General features: G+C 36.2%; 1 protein-coding gene across 1 annotated transcript in view; it reads left to right on the top strand.

The window, feature by feature from the left end:
• Positions 1-14,894, top strand: part of ANKS1B (ankyrin repeat and sterile alpha motif domain containing 1B) — a 450,874-nt gene that overhangs the window by 132,319 nt on the left and 303,661 nt on the right. The window contains 1 exon segment of the mRNA XM_075749435.1: positions 4,545-4,710. Coding sequence (XP_075605550.1) covers positions 4,545-4,710 — 166 coding nt within the window.

The raw sequence follows: 14,894 nt of genomic DNA, 5'->3' as shown, positions 1-14,894 counted from the left end.
GTCCCATGTTCCAGGGAAGCAATAAAACTTCAACTGACCTGATTTATATAGGAAAGGAGATGGATGGTATGAAAAATTTTCAGTTAAATACAAATTCCATCTTCTTGTCAGAATGTCACTTCAGATTAGGTGCCTACTGTGCCTCTGTCATTTTATTCTTAGGTCACACAAGCACAAATTTTTATGTACTGCTAATATCTCAGTCCTTGAGCATACATTCATTCATAAGATTGATTCTTACAAGGAATGCAAGAGTATCTAGAAGGCAGAAGCAAGAGTAGCTAGAAGCTTGGCAGAAACATGGAAAAAAGGCCTAACTCAATATCATGTGGTTTTTGAAGGTTTACTCATGTTACGGAATATTGTTTCACACTTGTATATAACCATTTGCAATTGCCATCTAGATACTTTAGAAGCAAATTAATTCCCACTGATAAACAATCACATCCTCCCTCCTCCTCCCCATCCCCCTTTCTATTTTCTAGTCCTTTTTAGGTTTCAGATTACATATGATAGTTATTATACCCTCAAGCATATACTCAGAAGACACCCAGCTGGCTGGAGGCCTCTGAGTAAGGGCCGTGGTGTTTCCCTGGCATGTGCTCTGCAACTTCAGTCTCACGTTGCTGTTTCTTTCTCCAAGGCGAAAATCTAATTTATGTCTTATCAATATGGGAAACTGTTCTCTAATGCTTTCCCAGTGACTCACCTACTCTCACTCTTCTGTTTTTCTCTCACTTCTATTGTGTAGTATTTTTATCCTTTCCACAAAAATACTTGTTTTAATGTACTGGCAGCTGACCTTTACAAAGTTCTAATTTCAAATAAGAACTAATTCTGACTTGATAGTGGTAGTCAGTTACATATGCCATCTTCAACTTTTTGGAACAGTTTATAGAAATTTGATCTTGAATAATCTCTAATTTTAAAAAAATTAGATTTAGATTATTTTTATTTCAGGACTAAAGATTATTCAACTATAATGGAAGAGTATTTCCTTAGAAGGTTTTATTATGCAGATGAAACTATGTAGGACATGTAGGATTACTGTAGAGTTACTGCTCATGGCAGTGAGAGAGGTGAGACAACAGAACTCATATTAGTGAGAAGAATGTTGAAGAGCTTTTAATCTTAGAAAAAAAATGGAATCACGTTGCCTGATGCCTGATACTTGAAGATAATTTTATGTCATTTACTAACATCTAACTTGAATTAGTTTAGAACTTTAAAACTTCTAGAATATGCTCAGTACCTGCAAAATGGAGAACACATTGCAGCAACAAGAAGACTACATTGCTTTTCTCCAGCAATGAGAAGTTTGTCTTTTTTTGCTACATATGCACTTTTTAAATAAGGCTTATCGTCTTAATCAATGGATAGAATCCCAGACTTTTTAAAACATTAACAATTCTTTTTTGACTTTAACTTAAATTTATGTTCTGCTTGGCATACTATTATCATATTTGCTTTATTGGGGAGAGATTTAGGAAGAACTTACTTGTCAGTAATTTACATTCCAACGGTTTTCTCAGTAACCCCATCATTTTTATTTATTCTTCTCTGACATTTATATTCTTGCAATAGAATATAGTTAGTTACAGAATGTTGAATAACATTCAGAAAATCAAATTGAAAGTTAAGAGCAATTAGGAAAGGAGTAGAGTACAAAAGAGGGAACATTATGTCAGTATGAGTACTTGGTGAGCCCTCATCTTGAATGCCATGTGAAAATCTGATCCCTGTCACATCACTGAAGACTGAGAGGGTGAGGGGTGACAGGGATGATCGAAAGCCTGGAACAGCTGGGTGAGTAGATGAGAATTTCTCATTCCCTAAAGTAGGGCACAAGGGAAGTGTGATAGAGGTCTGTGAAATCACAAGGAGAGGATAAGTAAAGAACAACCATTTGTTGCCTTCTAAAGTACAAGAATTAGCAATATCAAACTTGGTAAGATAGATAAAACAAAATGGGGTGCATGCAAACTGTAAAAAGTGACATATGCTCTAAAGGCAACTTGAGAGGATAATTTTAGAAAGCTTGATTGGTGGATGTGCAAAACAAAGTCAGGACCTTTTGATTATCAAGCGGGAAACCCTCAAATGGTTGTAGGAGAACTACTAATACGTGCTTGTCCTCGTCCTGTACTGGTCTCACTGTTCTCTAGGCCAGCACTGTTGCTGCCTTTGGAGACAGAATATTGGGTGACACAGACATAAAGTTATAATCCAATGTCTATTTGTATGTCTTGTGTATCAATATTTAATGGTAGGGTTTGGGGTTTTTTTGGTAGCTGAATTCAGGAGCTGAGCAGGCTTTCCCATCAGTGTTTGGTGACAATTTTAAGGCTGAAGTATTTCTTCATGGGCTTCTCTAGACAGATTTACTATTACTAGGGTTTTGGCATTCAGACCTACTCTTACAGAAACTTACATGTACAAGGATTAAATTGAAGTCTGCTGTTTCAGTCGTTGCTTTGGTAAATAAATTTTTGCCTGTCTTAACAGCAGACTTAAATGGACAAGGTAGAAATGCTTTTTTTCCAAGGTAGAAAGGAATCCTCCTCTTGTCTTGCAGTTGCACTTCAGCCTCTTTGATGCCTCCACGTTACACAATGCAGAGAAATATTTTCTGTATTTATTGCAATAAAAAGTCATGAATATAATATGCAGTTAACAGTGCTGTTACTTATAAATTACAAGGTTTTTAAAGTCTTCTCTAATTGAAACCTAAGGTTTCAAGTTTCAACTCATGCACATTTATTCCGGTAATAAAACTGTGTATTTGTAAACTTCATAATTTCAGTTGTACTCTTCCTAATATCCATGCGTCACTTTATGCAAGTGTTATTTGCAGCATTTTAAAAAGTTGGTTGTTGTGGTGTTTTGTTGTGATTTTTTTCCTACAGGATGTGGGCTGCAGGAATAATTTTCTGTTAACTTCATTTAAAGAATGAAATGGCTTAAGTTTAAAAAGTTGTATTTGGAGCTGCATTAAGCCCACCTACAAACTTTTCCAATTCCTTGTTATGTATTTAGAGTCCACTAGCTGAAACTAGTTACTATTAGTATTTATCAGTAAGATTGCTAATGCAGAGAGCTCATACTCTGACTATACATAAACAGGAAAGGGTAAAAGAGGTAGAGACACAATTGCATTCTTCTTTTTTGAACAGACTCCTAATCTTGTGTTGTTTGCTAGTACGTACTCATTTTTTTTACAAAAGTTTCTTAGTATTCTGTTTATTTTATTTTGTATGATTTTTTACCCCTGTTAACTGTTTCCAGTATTCATTTTCAAGTTCTTTATTCAGTGGTGGTTTAACTGAGGTTTTAAAATTTGGTTCTACTGAAGTCATCAAGTAGAATTCTGAAGTGGAGCTCCTGTAGCTGCCATCTCAACCCTATCCTTTGAGAGGCCTTGAATTATTACCAGATTATAAACTCTCATAAAAATCAGGTCACAACACACTGAGCAGGAAAAACTGCAAAAAGTTTGGTAATGTAACGATCTGCTAACAGTGTAAATCATTTACCTAAAAAAGGGACTGTTATCTACAGCCACAGTTTACCTTTAGGCAATATGAATTCTTCTTGTTGAAGAAATTGTTATTCCACATCCTGTTGTGGTTATCACATTCTTCAATCTTTTTCTGAGTAGTGCTATGATAATATCTAACTGTCAGGGTGCTTTCTGACCCTTTGAGTTTTATTATACCATATTTGATTTATGTGCATTGCTTGACTTTCCCAAGCATCCATATGTCCAATGTAAGAAAGATGTGGAAATACGCCTTTGCTCATGCAATTGCTTTCTGCCGGGATTAAAGAAAATAAATCACAAATCAAGAAGCTCTGGTGAAATTATATGGTATCTTCTTATTGATGTTCTAAAGCAGAGACAGTCTGCTTGATTGGACAGTTTAGTCTACCAGCAAAACTTCTGACTTCTTTTTTCTCTCTCTCAACATTTGCTAATGATGGGAATTCATTATTTGTATCACTGTTAAGGGACCTTGCATCATTATTGCTCTTCACTCAAATATAGAGCAATAACTCATTTTCACTGACAACCTAGGATCCTGCCATCAAAATGTAGATGGCATATCTTTAGCTTTCTTATACATAATATAAACATACTGTAAAACCATCCCCAAAGAGGAAGTAGTTGCAATGGTTAATGTAATTGTCACTGTCATGAGATATAATTTAAAAAAATTTGGTAAGAGACATCCCTTGAATTAGAACCTAGCAAAGCAGGTATGGCAAGACCAGTTATGTTGGAGCTTTTGCTAAATACAAAGTTTGATTAATAAAGACATTTCTGTAACTAAACAAGAACTATTTACACAAAAATTTAAAGAAACAAGAAATGTTATCTTCTAGCATGCAAGTAATTCTTCCAGTCTGTTAAAATTTGGATTTCAGCAGAATGTGGTATTTAATTTGCTGAATTTTAAACCCTGCTAGCCAGAGTTATTGAACGTCATTTTTTTTTCCTGTGTCATCTGAGTAATATCTCACTTACTTAAATTTTTGCATTTCAGGAATCTTACTCAAAGAAGAGAGGCTATGCATTGGAAGCAATACCCTCTGTACCTCTGGATGCAGTTACTTCAGAAAATGACAGCAGTCTTTGTGATTCACTAGACATAGCAGTGACCAAAAAACCTTGTTCCCTAGAGATAGCAAGAGTTCCTTCCTCAAGACCAGGTAAATCACCAAATAATCCTTTACATAGTCTTTGGTGTAAGTGTAAAGTTACAGAAGGTATAAAATTATATATGGAAGGTATAGGTTTATATTTTTAAGAATACAGAACTCTCTCTACTTATCACAGCATGATTATAGTTTTCCATTTGCTAAGAGAATAAAGATTAATAGCAAAATGCTGTAGAAGGGAAAACAAAGCAGAGGTTTAAATAATTTCCTAGATAAATATAAGAAGATTGCAAAAAGCCAAATTAGAAATTATATTTCTTTAGGTCCAGCCTTTTGCAGTAATCTATTTACCAACCTGTTTCTGTATTTTATTGAAGTACTTAGCAACAACATTTTACAACTAATCCAAAATTCAAAGTACTCTCTATTTCCGTGTTACATAAAGGAATATCTGCTCTGTTTTTGAAAATGAAACCGTGAATGAGAATTGATAGAAATATTAAATGACAGTTTGGCAGACTGCTGTTTATATTACACAGGTTTGAAGAGCAATGAGTTACAATAGTGAAAAAAAATAGAATTATGCTGAGTCAGATGAGTGATATTATCTGTAAGGACTCTGTTTATGTTCTCCAAAATTATATGCTCTCTTTCATTACCCTTGTTTGAACTCTTCATTAGTCAGCACGTCAGCACCTGGTACAGGAATTTTAGAATATAATTATTTTGCTATAAGTAATCAGACTGAGTCCGCTTTGACAAATGACAGTTCTCAGCAGCACAGACCTATCTGAAATGGGCAATTGACTTTTCAACCTGTGCTATCTTGATTCTGAATCATGATTTGGGAAATATACAAGAATGACAGATGATAGGTAACATGGTAGTCAACAATCTAGTCTGTGTAAGGGGAAGCACCTTCTTGATTTCACAGCTGAACTAGTATTGGAAGAGTGTCAGAGGTGTATCAGGTGTAGTATATAATGGCCAGGTATCATGATACAGCTTTAGAGTCTGCAGGGTGTGGTGGAGTGGATCATAATTCCCACCTCTCCATAAAATTTGGGTTAAAGATGACTTGAGGCAACCTGCATTATGAACAGTTATCTAAGAGGTGGCACAAAATAGGATATCGTCTTTATAGCATAGTTGCGCAGGGTGAACCAGAATCTGGCTCAAACATCAGCATGACTACTTGTGTAACTGAAGGTTTACTTTGTTGGTGGTGTTTTGGCTCTGATAATCTAAAAAATTAGCAGACTGTACAGGACAATATTATGGGTTGTCGTTAAGTAAAGGAATACAATGCCAAATTATCCTTTTTTTCAGGCTTCTACTTGATTAATCACCATAAACATACTTATTGCCATGGGTAGACTGCCATACCTCTAGCCCATAAATTGGCCGAGGCAGTTCATTATCTGCCTCCATAGTAATGGGGATCAACTGCAAAGCTTTCGATTGTAATTAGTATTAAAAAAAGATCGACTTTTTGCTAGTTAAAATACCAGGCTTTGGAAGTGTGCTGTCTGCTGAACATCAGCATTTTTCATAAGCATAGTTAGTCGATTAAGATCAGTATGAAAAACAGATCCTAAAAAGGATATTTTTAGGTCTTAATCTGGAAATACGTTTTGTGTTTGGTTAAATATGGTGTGTATTAAAGGCCCAGAGAATAAGCAAGGAAGGTGTAGGACATTCATGAGGGCACCCATCATCTTTATAAGATCTAACAAGGTCAATGAGTTGACAATACAAGTGTACTGTGATTCCTTCTGTCTCAGTTTTCCATATACCACTATAATTTTTTCCTTTGCATTTTATTGGGAAGAACATTTGGCTGTATAGATAAGCAGATTCCAAAATGTGGTTTTATTTTAAGCTATAAATGTAGTAGCTATCTAACTGGCCTGTCTTGTAAGCCATATCTGTAATCATGTTGGCTGTTATATTACAAATGGCCTAAATGAAATCAACCATGTCACTTGCAGTTATAAGGTACTTAACACTACGCATAATTGTGTGTCAGTGCCAGCCTGCCACTTCAGCTCATACAGATTTATTGCTTGACTAAGTTACGTGTGATTCATTTAAAACAAATATCTAATTTGCATGCCTTTTTTCCTGAATTTCCCTGTTTTTGTATCACTGAGATATGCTGACTTTGGGAATACTGTTTCAAATTGCTGTACTATATCATGTGTAGAATTCATTTCAGAGCATGAGGCAGCACTCTGAACATAAAATTGCATCTGTCAGTCTCCTTTCCCTAGGTGGTAGGACACTCTGATCAACTCTCCCCGCTGTCCAGGGCATTACTACCTCTTGGCAGTAGAAGTGAGACTGACTGCACTCAATGATTCAAAATTCTCTTTTCCTATATTGAGAGGAAAGGTCATTCTGGCTGGCCTTTCAAGCTGTAGAGCTGCATGTTGTACTATTATCTGCCCTGCCGGTAAACTCCTAACAGGTTGGGAATAGTCACCTTGCCAGTCATCATTTTCTGATCTACTGACGGAAAAAACCAGACTGCTCTATAGTTCTCCATATTATTTTTAATATCCTGAATCTTATTCCTGAACTGGTAGGGAATACCAGAGGATGGGAACTCCATGCACCAAATGGTACAGGTTTGTTAGATATAAGGGAGAGAAACTGAACAGAAAGGAAACAAAATTAGTTTAAAAAAAAAAAAGTTTGTTACTTCCACTTCAGAAATCCTATGTTGTATGAGTTTTATACAGGAAGAACAACAGTTGCATTTTTGGTTTATGCTGGCAATTAAAGCAATTGTTTCTAATTAGGACTGATCTAAGAGTAAAAAGTTCTGCATGTGTGTGTGAGTTCAAGTTAAGCTCTTCTTTGTTTCTGTGGTAGATTGATAGGACAAGGTTGGCAGAGTGTGTTAGCATCTGTGTCTCAGTATCTCTGCTTTTAAACTAACAGTGAAAACTTGATAGGAATATTCTGAAATACTACATTCCTTAAGAAAATTTTTTCTGCCAACCAAAATGTAAATTTGGATTTAAAATTTCAGAAATCAATCTAATAAAATTAATTTCATAAATGAATTGATAAATGAATCAATCTTACTAATCTTTCTGTTGGGCTATTCCAGAACAGTATCCTCATTCCTTAAAGTAGACATTTCTACTAGTAATTTTAACTTTTAGACTCCCCTTCCGTTAAAAAAAAAAAATCATGTGACATTGTTAACCTTGAAAAATAAACAGTAAATTTTATTAGTTCATAAGGCACACATTAGTATTGCCTTTTTGATCTTAAGGATTTAATTAAATTTTGTGAACTATAGCAACAAATCATCTTGTAAAATGTGTAAATTTTTAATAAATGGCTAAAGCTCAAGGCATTGGATAATTCTACTGCTAAAGTAGGCATTGTCAGGTATCTTCATGAAGTTAATGTAGTTTTGATCAGTTATCTAGTGTCCAGAATACTGGTAGCAGAAGTTTAGGTGCAGCACCATGCTGCATTTGGGCCCGTAGTGTTGAAAACCCTTACAGACCTCACTTGCATCCTTGGTAGCTTGGACATTTCGTACCATACTCCATCCTTGCACATCATAATGTTATACACTTTATTTAGCAGAAATACTGAATGAAAGCTGAGCTACATTACAGAAGAAAAGTTAGTAAATATATTTTTTCCATTGGAGTTAAGTGTGTGTCCATAGCCAGCAGAGAGATCGTATCTCTTTCAGTCTGCCTCTGTAGTTTCTACTGCAGAAGCTCGCTAGGAGTAAGACCAGGTGGCAGTCTACATGCTAAGTTTTTAATAATAGTGAACGATAGCCAGTACTACTTAAAATATTTTTAGGTCTTATTGAGTATCGTTGGGAATTAGAGAGGACTTTTCAAACTCTTTTTTTTGTGAATAACTTGGTGGGGAAAAAAAAATCCTCCTTTTGGGAAAGTTTATCTGTCCGTGCAGATTAATGAAGGTTTTAGTACAGCATCTCAATAACAGGAAGAGACATTGCTGTCCGTAAACTGCACAAAAATCGTCCTTGGATAAGGGAATTCTAGTTCAAGGACCTCTGTTTTCCAGTTATGTTACTTTACTGGGGCTGCAGGTCAAGGAGGCCTTAGTGAGGCATCTTCAACTCTGGAAACAGCTCAGCTGTGGCAATGCAGAACTCAGTATGGGCTGCAAAATCCAGCAGAGAAATAAGGTAAATACTTAGGGGCTTCACTTATGCTGAGCTCTCAGGCACCGCACAGTCAACAATTCCCAAGTCAGCAATTTTAAAGATAGCTCTGGTACAACTACTCTACCCAGTTACATGTAAGATATGACTTCTGTCAAGGGGATAAAAATGACCTTAGATATGTGGTGTGTTGCCACTAGCCTGTAGCAGGCAAACACAAGGCAAGGAATTGAAACATAAAGGAAGAGTTATTTTAGCATCTATTCTGGTCATCTACCCAGCTAAATGTACTTTAGAGAAATTTTGCTCTTGTCAGTCATGATGTTTTTGTTGTTTAGAAAAATTACTTAATTTGCATGTAAATGCTAGCAACTTGTAAGGAGGACCATGCAAGATAATAAATCTGTAATTAATGATACCTTTTTCTAACAGCCTCATAATCACAGCAGGGAAACTAACAAAGAATGCTTGTCACTGAATTATTACAAAATATCAAACTGTCCCCAAGCTGGCCTATCTACTGCAACATTAGGGGTTTTTTGCTTTCTCAGCCTGGCATCCCTCTCCTATCATTACAGAGAAAATGAACCTGAAAATTTGTAGCCGATGTGTCAGCTCATCTCTGCTTGCATTCTTGCGTCTACTGTATAATACTGTGTCAGCAGTCTCATACAGATATCTAGGAGACAGTTCTTCAGAAACCTGAACTGAAAAATAGCCTAGCTGTGATAACACTTTTACCAAAATTAAAATATGAATCTTCTACATAGTTTCCAAAATCAAAATACTTGGCTTGGTAAATAAAGTGCTATTTGTCAGGTCATCAGTTTCTGATTGACTTCAGTAACAAATCTTCACAGCACCTGTCCTGAACATTTGGGCATTTCAATTCTCCAGATAGAGACTAAGCAAGTGCCTCTTTTCTTGTGTAATGAATTTATACCTTCACTTTTGTGCAGTTATTTTCTAGCTATAAGCAAACCAGTGCTAAGTGGCCATGAGAAGGAACCATCACACTGCCAGATATTCAAAATTGCCTGTATGAATGGAAATTCAAGAGGCTAGCCTTAGTCACCTATGCTTCATCATTTTTGAAACTGTAATTCATCTGAAGGATCATGCACTAACCTTTCTGAAGTCCACTCACCCAAATTGCTTCAAACAAAGGGACTGCTAGTAGAGCTGTATTTCATTTAAGCATGCTTTTTAAACCAGAGATAGCAGGATGTAGTGCACTTAAACACATGACCTACAGTCTAACTCCTCATGATTAATATTTTCAGTGATCAAGAAAGATCATCTTAGCCATGTAGACAGAACATAATAAGAGTTACTGTTATCAAGCAGAGTAACTGCAATATATAACAGTTGGTGTAGAACCATCTGAAAATAGCTAAAGTCTATGAAATTTAGCCTAATTTGACACCAGTATTTCTGAAGCAATTGATTGTCCATGGAAGCTTTTGATATTGTGGTACATATTCAAAATCATTACTACCTACCTGCCGTGAGTGCTGAATTTCCTAAGTACTAAGTCTCAGACCTGATATGTCTGGGAGCAGCAATGGCCAGCTGCTCCTTCAGGAATGAGGAGGCAGGAACAAAGAGGACTACTATGGCTGACAGGGCAGGGGCCTCGCTAGTCAGGGCCCTATCTCACCACCTGTGAGCAGGGCAGACCTAGAGATCATGGCCAGGTTCAGCCAAGACCCCAGATCATCAAGCAAGTTTGTGCTGATGAGATGGATCTAAAGTCAAGCTAGAAGGTTAATATGCAGGTCAGAATCAGGTCCAGTGATGGCCAGGAAGGTTCATGATGACAAGACCAGGTCCAAGGTCAGGCTGGCAAGTCAGCCCATGAGTTGAGGTCTGGATGCACAGGGCACAGGCACAGGCATAAGCACAAGACAGGCACTCCTTCAGCACAGCTCAGGCAGGAGCTAAAGGCCCCAGGCTGAGCTGAAATGGTGTCTCTACAAAGGGGGATGTGAATGGAGAACCTCAGAAGGCTGGTCAGGGCCATTAGAGCTTATTAGTGCCTGAGGGCCTGACATGATGTATGAATGATAATCAATGTCCCTTATTCTTCCATTTTTCACTCAAGGAGACAGTATCTCCAAGGAGTATCATCTGTGTGTTGAGTGAGAAGTGAAGAGCTACTCAGAGCTTGTCAGTAAGGAACACAAAGCATAGGTGTGTACCGTAATGTGAGCCATGCATAGGTTTGGTGGAGTAGATAACTGACAAAAGAGGCTTGTGTTTCCATAACAACCTGATAGCTGAAGTCTTTCTTAGGCAGCAAGTGGTTTCTCTTCTAAGTAATTTTTGGCCTTAGAGAAATGCTCCCATTATTAAGTAAAGTTTCCCAGTTGTCAGGGTGTTTTATACAGTCTAATCCGCCTTTACCTTTAGCACAGAAAAAGGTTGATAGGCCATGAGAAGAATGAGTAAAAGAGTCTTGCAGTGCCCTGACATGGTGACAATATTCCCATTTAAGGGAGAAAACTTTCTAGGTTTCTAGGTTCTAACCTTTGTGTGGTTCCTTTAATAAACCTCTCAAGATACATCTTAAAAATAGCTGGGGCTTTGTCCCTATTACTCTGACTAGAAGTCTGTTTCAGAACCACTGATTTCTGTGCTAGTGATTAAGCAGCTTCTCGTTCCCAGCCTCAGTGTATTCATGGCCAATGGAAGTCAAGACAGAGGAACTCTAACACACTGTCTTTGGCTAAGTCAGAGCTCTCCAGCAGCTCTCCAAGAAGCAATTCTGGGTAGCCTCTGAATGATTCTGAAAATCTCTTATTGCCCTTATGCATGTCTATATGTACATGGTGGATAGAGGACTCCAAAGGGTGGTAAAGTGTTGCATAGAGGCTTTCCAAATGTGTGTACTCTGTATCACAGTATGTTCAAGTTATTTTGTCTTATTTCTGTATGTATGCATCCATTTAAGGTATAGAAATCTGGCATCTGTAGAAATCTGGATGATATTATCTACATACTGTGCCCTAATATCCTTTCCTTTTTCTGTGTAAGAGGAGAGTGAAGTTATAAGGATTATAAGAAGACCTGAAAAACAGATACATTATTTTCTATTAAAGGTTATATTTCGTCCAGTGGAAAATGTTGTTTTGGTTTTGCTGTTTTTTACCTGCTTTTTAGTGAAATTTACTTTAAAGTGAAAATTGAAAAATAGCAAACAGTTTTCAGCTGTATTTTTCAGTCAATAACTTATAGTGAAATGTAATGCCCAGCCTTAGTTATAAGACCTATACATACTTTTTCTCTGCTCTTCTTTGTCTTCCTTTAACCTGTGTCCGAGTCATATGGAGAGAATTTGGCTATGGTACAGAATTTCTCAATTTACTTGTTTTAACAGGTTAATTTATAAACATGTAAGGATCACATTCAGAGCTTCAAGATACAAATCGTTGCCAGGACACAGTGTATTTGAAACCAAACTAACTTTCTCCTGACTGAGCTTCGGTGATGACATATTTCGTATTTGTCATTCCTACTGCCACAGTATAGAGACCACGCTTCTTATCAGAAGCAATTTTGTCTAATGCACTAGCATATGTTTGCAGTTAGGATTTTTTTAATTTCACATGGCATTTTAATAAAGGTTAAGGGAGTGCTGATGGAAGAATAAAATATACACTAGCTCTTCTATCATGCATTTTGTTGTTTTTTCCTTCAGTACAGCTAGCACTTGTTTTAATTTTCAGAAAGTTGCTTTTGCCTGGAGAGTGTTTGCTGATATAGTTGTTCCTATAATATAAATTAAAATTTTATAATTTATTTTCTATTTTTAAGTATTTTATGGCATTTTATAGGTTTTTTTTATTTTCTCTAAGTACAAATCCCCCATATATGGGCAGCTTGGGAGTTCTGTTTTATCATAATGGCATTTTCATACCTATTTTCTGTATTTCTGATGTGATTATCATAGTTCTTGGAGTACAATTAGGACGCTTTATATTAGCTTCTTCAGTACTGCATCTCTTAGAGCAGCACAGTTCCCCTGTATTTCTGGTCCTATGTAGGTTACTATTTTGTTGACAGGTATTATTAACCTACTGATTTTGACCAGTAGGTCTTTAAGTGATCTCAGTCTCAGAGGCTGGCATATATTCCTAACCTCATTGATGTTAGGACATGTTTTGCTGTTGATTTCAGTTGGGTTAGATTTTCACTGTATATATCTTCTTCCAAAAGAAGGATCTTTATTAAAATTAGGAATTAGTCAATTAAGTATTGATATGAGATCAGGAAAAATGTGTGCCTTGTAGTTTAAGATGAAAAATGAGGTACTGTCTGTGAAAGTATTTTCTCTTAAGGTATTATAATGCTGTTGTAGTTGGAAGTTGCTGTATATGGGTCAGTGCGGTGTGCATCTCTGATTTTTGCCCAGTTAGCTACCTCCCTAAAATCACATTCTGACAGCATGTGAAAGCTATGACCCATTTTAATTATCTTTGGGTAGGTTTCAGGAGGTGGGTGAGACAGCCTGAAAATTCTTTCTACAGTGAAGTTTGTTCCTAGGTAGTTCAGGTAAGCTAGGTTTCCGATATCACCAAACACACCCAGGTGATCCATATACAATTTATGTATATATCCATATTCTTTCTTGATAGGCTGTCGCTCGCTGTCAGTAGAGTTATACCAACAGTGCATATACCCTCTATATAATGTTTAAAGAAGAAAAAACATCCAGTTTTTATTGTTTCAATTTCTCATACAATGGGGGAATCAGCTTTCTTGATAGACATTACAAAGGGAGATGAAAAATAAAATTTAACTCCTGTGGTGCAAAATAAGCACCATTTTCATTAGGGTGTGACTCAAAATACAAATGTATTAACAGAACAAATGAATAAATGAGAGAAGATGAATGGTAAAAGATTTCAATAATAGTTCATCCACTGTCTGCTTCCACTCTAGGCAATCCTGGGCAGCATTGAGATAAAACCATAGATTCCCTAAGACCACTAAGAGCTGTTCTCTTAGTTATTCTATATTTTAAACAGAGTAATTTTCTATTTGGACAAACTTCTGTTATCAAATTCTCATATTAAACAATAACTAGAAAATTGAAATCCTCCAGTTTTGCCATCACTTGAGTGGCAGACTCTAACTGCAAAGCACTATGTTAAAAACTGATTCTTTGCTGTGTTGGGAGTAAAAAAAGTCCTGCTTTCTTGTTTCATTTCACTTTTTGACAAAAGCAGAATTTATCCAGCAAAGCAAAAATAAAACTTCAGTGTCACAAACTGAGAAGCAGGCAATGGAAGCAGTCAGTGATTGCTGTTTCTTGTGTCATACTTTCTTGACTGATTCTTGCCCATTTATCTGACAGTTTTCAGAATCCCAACAAAGAGCATTAAGAGAAATGAGGTTTATACAGGCTTTTTGACCCTCCACCCACCTCCAATGGTATTTGTAGGATAAAGATAGGTAAAACTGTTACCTTTTTTTTTTTTCATTTGGGTAGTCTGGAAAGAGCAAGTGAGAGATATATACAGTGGATATTTATGCACATACATCTGGAACCATTCATTATTAACTATTTTAAATTACTCCAGTTGCAAACATAGACCACTTTAATAAATTTTAATAACCCAAATGTAATATTAACCCAAATGTATTATAAAAGTGAATGTCAAATTAACTCTATTTACTTGTATTAAACAAATTTATAATTTCATTTAAAAAACAGGTTAACTAATAAGATCCAGTTTCTCTGAAGCAATGCTAATCTACATGACCCATGCCCCTTTCATTTATTATTAATGGTGATCCATATCAGCTATTCCATTATTCCTGATGTCAGGCTGAAAGCCTATAACTGCTAAGATTGCTCCATTAGCTTCCTTTTAGTCTTCTCAAATCTTATCAATATGCCAAATGCTATTAAGAAACAGCACTATTTGTTGAGATAACTTCTTGCCAGATCTTTTTAAACTCTTGGGTACAAATTAGATAGATCTGTTGATTAAAAATTTCTAGCTTTAGTAACTCTCATTTAACATTCCTTTTGGATATTTTCATAGGAGCATATTTTCAT

This window comes from Balearica regulorum, chromosome 1, assembly GCF_011004875.1.
Source record: "Balearica regulorum gibbericeps isolate bBalReg1 chromosome 1, bBalReg1.pri, whole genome shotgun sequence".
Taxonomy (NCBI): Eukaryota; Metazoa; Chordata; class Aves; order Gruiformes; family Gruidae; genus Balearica; species Balearica regulorum.
The sequence above is the reverse complement of the archived record's forward strand: the minus strand, read 5'-3'. Positions and strand labels throughout refer to the sequence as shown.